This window comes from Branchiostoma floridae, chromosome 6, assembly GCF_000003815.2.
Source record: "Branchiostoma floridae strain S238N-H82 chromosome 6, Bfl_VNyyK, whole genome shotgun sequence".
Lineage (NCBI taxonomy): Eukaryota > Metazoa > Chordata > Leptocardii > Amphioxiformes > Branchiostomatidae > Branchiostoma > Branchiostoma floridae.
In genome coordinates, this window is record NC_049984.1 from 24,913,335 (window position 1) to 24,921,671 (window position 8,337).

Consider the following 8,337-nt stretch of genomic DNA (forward strand, 5'->3'; position numbering starts at 1 on the left):
GCTTGTATTTCTTACATCATTTATACTTACAGCTTATGATATCAGCCCATCTGGGTGTACGGTTGCTGAGATCTGGAAGGTCACTCCCAAATAATAATGGAATTCCCAAATTAAATCGGAGGGTGTTTTTTGATATTTCATATCATGTTCTTAACAGGCCATGGTCGTGATTTTCGAGTTGTAGATAGCTCTTGGGGCAAAGTGGTGTTTCGAACTGCAATGCCAATTTCATTTCATAGTAATGGGGAAAAGGTCTTGTTAGTTGATACGGTAACATCTATTATCATAATACCGGTACGTTTACGACGATTTCTCTAGCCATACTGATTTGACAAATTGTCAACGCATCATTTTCTCCAGTTACATGTTGCTGTTATAGGTTACCCTTGCCACTTCTTCTGTGTAACTTTTCTGCCACTCTTGTCCTGCTAAAAGCGTAATATTGTAATTGTAACACGCCGCGGAATTACACGGCGAACGGGCGCGTGGTTGGGAGGGGGTAAAAAATACCGGTAGGAAGAAACACGGCACAATTAACTGCCGCTATGTACATTTATACATCCTCTGATGTTCCTTCCTTTTCTGTCAGTAAATGCATAAAACATAAACCTGCATGAGCATACAAAATGTCATGAGAAAACGGACGTATACTGTCAAGAATTTTCATGCAACTTCTATCCGTCACAACCGCTATGATGTAACACTTCACTGCTAGCGTAGATATAAAAATGGCAGGAAAATGGCTGCGTACGTTCAATTTTGCCCATTCAGTCGTAGATCCGGGCTATTATGCAACGGTTCTTCACACTTTTACATGAGTTGTAGGTCACCAACAGAAATTCAAGATTGTTGTTGAATCATGTTTGTCTTGTGCCGTGAGCATGTGTAATCATGATCTATAAATTTGGCAATGAATGTGACAGTGTGTTCGTCCCACGACGAGCTGCCTACCCCGAAAAAGATACTGAAAACTTTTGGCCTTGTTGTCTTTGAATGCATTGTTATCGATGCTTTGTAAATGATGTATTGGACACCTAGATGTCTGAAGTGTGCACAGCTCAGAAATAACTATTGTTGCACGTGTAGATCTCTTTAAGTTCCAGTATTTTTAATCTACCGGTATAAGTCTTACTACCGGTATTATGCCAATGCATGTACATGTTACCTGAGAATCGATTTAAAGTGGCGAAAATGACGACAAAGAAACACAACAAATGCAAGCTCCCGCACAAACTTATTCGTCCCTTTCTTTCCCACCTCCAGAATATGAAGACGAAAAAGATTCTGTTCGAAGATACCTCGTAGAGTCCTCGTAGTTACACCAATTTGTTTTGTTATTTTCTACAGCTAGCCAAAAACGTAGTGTACTACAGTTGTAGTATGTATGTACTTACATACATTCCCAGATTTACACAAGTCGCGGTATTGATTTCAACAATGTCCAAAAGGCTTTCCACACTACAGATGTTTATTTTCATCCGGTTTACTAGGCGTGGAACACCTTAGTGACGTTCCGGAGTTCTGGAACGCGAATAAGGTGTGGAACACACGTGACCTCCATCGTGAAGGTGACTGTTGTCATGTATACAAACGTCTATTTTTAGACTGGCAGACAGAGAAAAGCAATCGAAGATAACCATGACAGGCTTCACCCTCTTCTAGGTCAGAAACTGTACAAAGAACAACGTTTATGCTAATGTAATAGATCCACATATACGGTAGTCTGACTACTTCTCTCCAAGCAGAGGTTAGGCCCCGCCGGCTGTTTTTAGGCGACTTTAACCTACTTTCTATTTTGTACTGTTTTAGTGGCTTGTATAGCGACATTCGTGTTCTGATATAAGTTTATTTCTGGTATACCGGTATAGCAATATCTATAATGTTAATTTTACCAATCGTCATTGAATAATGGTCCCCTACTAATGTGGTAAACGTTCAGTGAAGCGTGTATTATCCACTGAACGTTCGGGCCACTTGTGGCTCCGTCAATGAGGTGACGCCAAAATCTTAACTCTCCAAGCACAGGTTATGCTCCGACTTGTTTTAGACGTCATTTTTTGGCGTTTTTATCGGGCTTTCAATTTTGTTAGGTTGTCTTTGTCCGTTGGTCAAACTGAAAGCTGACAAAATGGAAAGCCCGGCAAAAACGCATAAAACGACGCCAAAAAAGAACCCTAACCTCTGCTTGGAGACCAAACAAACCCTTCTACTACACTTGAAATCACATTACAAATGTAAGATTAAAATTCAATGTGTTTGTCGTAACTTTTATATAAATGAATGAATGAAGTTGTCTATACATTTCCCTTTATTAAAATGAATAGATGTTAGGTGTAAAATGGGGCAGACCTAACTGTTCATCACAATAAGCACTTACAAAAAGAAAAATACCATGGCAAGTATCTGCTCGACCAATGAGATAGTGGCTGCCTATCTGTCAAATATTTGCACTCTCTTATTGGTTGAACCAAGGCTATGAAATTCACCTCCTTGGCTCAACTGTTAATTGTCATGCTATCATTGGTTGAACTGCCAAATGCCATGCTTTCATTGGTTGAACTGCTAATTGTGATGGACAGTCCGGATGAGTCTATAGTCTACACTGATAAGCATTCATAAAAAAACAGCCAACACAGTACTCAATATTAACATTTTATTATTCTGTGATTAGCAGTGCCATATACAGCTGGAGAGAATGTGTGAAAGTTCTACAAGACTACCAACCCCACTTTGCAACTACCAATGTCAACCAACTAGGGTACAGTGTTTGTAAACAAGTCATTCCATTAACTAACATGGAATTATGAATCTCTTAGGCATAATCAGAGAATCCTTCAAGAAATTGTCCATGTACCCCTCTGGATTACATCGATAGCCACTTCGTTGTAAGCTCCGTTAATCAAAGCTCTTTCTACAAGAGACTGCCTGGCACGGAAAAAAGTACCTTAGTTTCATTCTCTCCACAGATGGCATACAGTGCTTTAGTCTTTTAGAGATCGTCTGTACAGTGCTAAGATGCGTTAAGTTCTGAGATTTTAAGTTCTGACACCTTAAGAATCTCATGGTTCTTCTGTGCTTTCTCTTTTAAAGTGGAAACTTTAAGTGATGCAAAAAACAAAAGGAAAACTTCAACATAACTGTGTTAGGCTTATATATACACTGATTTACAAACATTCATAATCATTAAAGAATTACATTGCAATCTTGGCTTACCCTATGCCTAGATCTCAAAGACTTTCAATTAAATGGCTTTGCCCCATTGGCATTGCCAAAAACTTCTCAATATTGCATCTTATCTCAAACTCTCAAAATGCAACCACAAATCTGGTAATTTTTTTTCCGATACAAACTCTCTGCTTTCACACCTTTTTCTTCCTCAAAAATAGTCTAGATTAGTTAAGTACTTAGGTTCTATATTCCAATTTGAACGTGTTCTTATACTTTCATGATCATCCTTGTATCATAAGTAGTATTTTTGCACAAAACATACATTTCTTTCAATAAATTTTCTCTTTCTCACAAAACAAAGATAGAGCACAACATGTTCAAATGCAACTTTTAAGCTTGAGCGTGATCTCTCCTATGTACATTTTTTTTACCCTTCACAAAATTCTTGGTAAGTAAATACCATTTTCATTGTGGATAATATCTGGGAAACGTGTCCCATTTACACAGCAATATTTTTGTAAGTACTGTACAGGCTTACGCTAGCTAGGCTACAATGTGGCTGCCTGGCCAACTGTAATGTTTAGTTGTTGTGACGCGTGAGAAATTTCCGTCACGCGATCTACCATATCCTGTAGGGCTGCGACCGATGGGTACTGTAGTGCCGCCGTTTTCGTAGCGCCGACCACCATCTTCAACGTGTCGCACAGCAAGTTGCTGCAGTGCATGATCTTATTGCGAATGTCATTGTGTTCCACGGAACGGAATAGAGTGTCCCCCACGAAAACCAGCTTGTGTGCCGCCAGGATGACAAACTTGCTGTGTGCAACAAAAATCTTGGGCGACTCGCTTCTCTCCACGCACGTGAAGAACGCGTCGATGGCGTTCAGTAGCGTTGTCACGTGAGAGTTCATCTGTTGGCTGTAGAACACGAGGAGTTCTTTGTCTGTGCGGCAGAGTCGCGTGGGCCCCAGGTTGGCTGGGGGTGTCCAATTATTCATGTGGGACTCCACAGGCCTGGATACTTCCTGCTCAAGTTTCTCAAACTGGTGGACTTGGTCTTTCTCCATGTTTTCCTTCTCCACCCTCTGATGCTCCAGCAGTTTGCGCTGCTGACGTTCGAAGGCCTCCTTTTCCTGCAGGTGGACGTAGTCGTAATCCTCCATCCAGTCTTTGCTGTCGTTTTCGTACAGGTTTTCTTCCTCCTCGGTGTCGGCGATGCACGAGTCGTTGTCTGAGCTCTTCTCTTGAGGCGGCGGCGCAGGGAGGGGGCGAGACTGGACTTCTTTCTTTGAACTTTCTCTGGTGGGTTTCGATGATGTTTCCCCGTCGGCACTGTCCCCTCTCTTCAGCCACACCGGCTTCGGTTTGAGAGCTGGCTTGTCCGCATCGGGAGATAGCGGGGGAGAACCCTGCTGTTTCGCCATTTCTGCCACCGTCTTGGCACGTTTGAACAAGAGGAGCGAATTCCCGTGAATGAAGGACGCAAGCTGCTTCACGTCTTCTGGCACGCCGCGGGACGCTGACACAAACTGGTCCAAGTCGTCCGGCACCGTCGTGATCTGGTTCTTAACCATACAGTCCATCGACCAATCGTTAGCCTCGAGGGCCTTGCTTGTCTTCACGAGAGCGTCGTGCGTGTCCTGCAGAGGCATGAGATGCCGCGACAACTTCTTGTGCAGGCTTCGGTCAGCTGCCTTCATGGAGTTGGCAATAGCACCGTGTGCGAACTCAATGAACTCTCCTAACGCCATCTTGACCTTTAGGCAGTTTGTCTTGACCTCCGCGCCGTTCTTCTCCATACTTTCTTTCTTGCGCCAGTCCTTGTTGACGAAGCTGAGCAATCGCGAGACCGCGTAGTCGACTTCGCTCTGAAGCTTTCCCAACAAGTCCATGGCAGCGTGCAGGTCAAGGTTCAGTTCCTTACCAGGCGGTATCATGGTAAGAGACTCGGATGATGTAGACGATGTCGTTGAAACCGATAGCCTGTTGAAACCGCTGTCCACCTCATCAAGGGAGCGCCGGGAGCTTGTGAAAGTCGTCGTACCGTTTGGCTGATCTCGCGACACCTGCGGTGGAACGTCGTACACGTAATCGTCATAGTCATCCTCCGTGTGTCCCGCCTTTTGCGGTGGAACAGCCATGACTTTGACTCCCGCGTCCTTGCTGGGAACGTCATAGATCTCGGCAGGCGCGTTGTTCATTGGAATATCGTACACATCTTGCGGATACGCCTCCTTAGGAGGGGGAGGCTTGTCATAAACCTCCTCTGGATCCATCGATTTCTTCTTCGGAGAGTCTGGCACATCATATTCTAGGTCGCTCGGAAGCCGTTGGGTTCGCTTCAGTCGGGGCGGAGTGTCGTACGTCATGCCGAGTTCACTGCCGCCTAGCGTAGACTTGGGAACGTCGTACACTTCAGTCGGCTCGAACGCCAGCTTATCCGACTTGGGAATGTCATAAACGTCTAATATCTCCATACTGGATCTGTTGGACTTTGGCATGTCGTACGTGTCTAAGATCTCCATGCTCGATCTGTTGGATCGCGGCGAATTGTACGTCTCCGAAGGCGGCTTGGAGGACATCTTGGAGGGGCTGTCGTAGATGTCGGGCCTCTGCTCTCTCTTGGGCAGGGTGTCGTAGAACTCCTGCGGGCCCCCGGAGTGTTGCCTGTTGTGGAGAGCGGCCTGTTGGCTGCGCTGGGGAGGGGTGTCGTAGGTCTCCTGCTCCAGTTTGGTCGGAGACTCGTAGTGGTACACCTGTCCTACTCGTCTGGGGGTCACCACCTGGGTCAACAGAGAGGTTAAAGGTCAGCAAAAGATTGCACTTGATGTAATCTACAGCAAAACTTAAGTTCCAAGAATATGCACATTTGCAAGTTCACTCTATTGGATTATCATTTTTTCCGAGAGAGGACAACAAAAACAATGATGGAAACGAATTCAATTAAAGTACACAGATTTTCCCGAAACTGCAACACACAACCACAATGTAGGTACAGAAATACATGTAGTTGGGAAAAATATGGGGGTTTGGGGACTCTTGGAACCCTGAAATCAAGGTGTTCAACAGACAAAGTTGGAAAAATTTATGTTTAGTTCATTGTTCTCTCTTGAGACTATAATGTGGGGCATGATTTCTTTATTGCTCTTAACTTGTTGTTCTTTACTTGTTTATTGTTCAGAATTCTATTACTGTAAGTAGTGCCTATGATAGGCAATAAGGAAGAAGTGAAAAGTGGTCAGGATTTCCTATGGAGGCCAGCTGCCTTCCATAAACCACTCATTTGGGCAAACTTGCGATAACCACTACCTACAAGCGCTCCTACCCCGTCATTACCTACATTCTTCCACATACAGGTCATCTTTCAAAACCCGGCTGACCACTCAGAAAAGGACAGTGTTCCAAGGTAGTAGTTAGTCCGACAAATCTGGGTATTGTTTGGTGACACCTTATATCAAAGCTCCACCTTCTTTATCATAGCCTATCATTACGAACATTCCGTAGGATAATAAGATTCGACGACTCACAATGGGACTTCTATACGCTGTCACAATTTTAACGACAGTCGTTTATGGCTGTAACAGCTTTAAGATTATTTTCTAACGGCTTTGAAATTATCTTGATGTGTCTTTAATGCAACTTTTCACAATGCTTTAACACTTTAAGGTATTTGCCCAATCTTACGATGTTAATTTAAGTCTTCGTTCTTTACTGCTGGTCAAAATGGTCAAACACCTGTATATCACTCAACATCGTAATTGGGGTGCCTGACATGAGTCCATGACAGTGTAGAAATACTATACTTTAACTCTTCAAAGCACGTTAGTTCTCGAGGAAGTCTATAAAAAGACTCCAGTTTTTCGATTTGAATAATTGTATGCCCAGATGGAAATATGATTTGGTTACCTGTACAACAAACATGTAGGTGTGTACGATTGATAAAATGAGACGGATATTTCTGTTTCTTCAAGATTTTCCTCCAGTTTAAATTAAGCCGAACCACTGCCCAGAAGTGGGACTGTTACTGTTCTGATAAAACACCTGGCTTCTCCTCAGTCATCAATTACGCTCCATTTGCGGGCATAATTGCTTTAGGACTGCTAATTAGCGTCACCCCTTCTATACAGCCCAATTATACAGCTTTTAAACCAGGCTACACCATCGATGATCTTCGTCAAAAAGAATTTGGTTGCCAAACACATTTGACGTCCGTCCCGTCTTCCTGTGTTTAACAGGAAGTATTCAAGGTGACGGAGGACAGAAAAAGAGGCGACCAGAAAAACTACGGTAAACAGCGTAAGAAGGCAAACACGAGAATTCCTTCCGAAACCACATCTTGGGTGAAGAAAGGGAAGATACACCTAAGTGGCGGCCTGTTTGTACAGTATGTTTCAAGTATGTGTTGTGTCAACAGTGTACATTGGACCCCGTTTCCGCACCCAGTGTACAGATGTACCTGGGAAAATACCATCAAACCTCTAAAGCATACTCAAGAAATCTCCATTCACTTCAAGGAATTTCTCCTGCCCACATTATTGATCTACAAGTGTGAGAAAAGTTCCTTTGGGTGTATCACAGAATGACACAGATCGGTGATTTTGTATTGCCTCCAATCGGCAACGGATCATTGCTGTTGTTCTAAAGCAATGGTTTGGAGAATGTCTACAGAGTTAGCGAAGTATGCCATACACCTGAGGCAACACAAACAAGTAACTAACACCTGTAACAAAATACCTTTTTTTCTTTCAAATCCGTGCGTACGATAACCTTTTCCAATATCCTTGTTGGTTTCATAGGGCAAAGACACATATTAGGATCTAGTATTTAGAAAACATGTCAAAACTATACATGTTCCTTTCATATTTGTGTGTTGTGGCTGGCTTGAATCCTGTTTTGACTGTGGAACTGACATTGGTATTCTTCAAACAAAAGACAGCAGTTGTTATTTGAGCAAAGTTTTCTTTGATTCTTCCGTTAACGTTTCAACGACCATCTGTCGTCTTTGTCAGTACAAAATGAAATGAATACTATCAGTGCCCTATGAACTACGCAGAGTCAGTGCAATCCGAACTTAACCTATCGTGGTATGTGCTAGGATGCGTAACGAACGTTTCACGTTCGAAGACATTCCAGTGTCAAGTATTACGTCACAATAAAAGAGTTAAGTTC

At 43.1% G+C, this 8,337-nt stretch overlaps 1 protein-coding gene across 4 annotated transcripts in view; it reads right to left on the reverse strand.

Annotated features, from left to right (window-relative positions):
• Positions 1–2,639: 2,639 nt before the first annotated feature.
• Positions 2,640–8,337, reverse strand: part of LOC118417185 (breast cancer anti-estrogen resistance protein 1-like) — a 40,261-nt gene continuing 34,563 nt past the window's right edge. For all 4 annotated transcript variants that reach the window (XM_035822631.1, XM_035822629.1, XM_035822630.1 and 1 more), the window contains exon 3: positions 2,640–5,951. In XM_035822631.1, the coding sequence (XP_035678524.1) occupies positions 3,717–5,951 (2,235 nt within the window). In that variant the 3' untranslated portion in view covers positions 2,640–3,716. The remainder of the gene's footprint in view (positions 5,952–8,337) is intronic.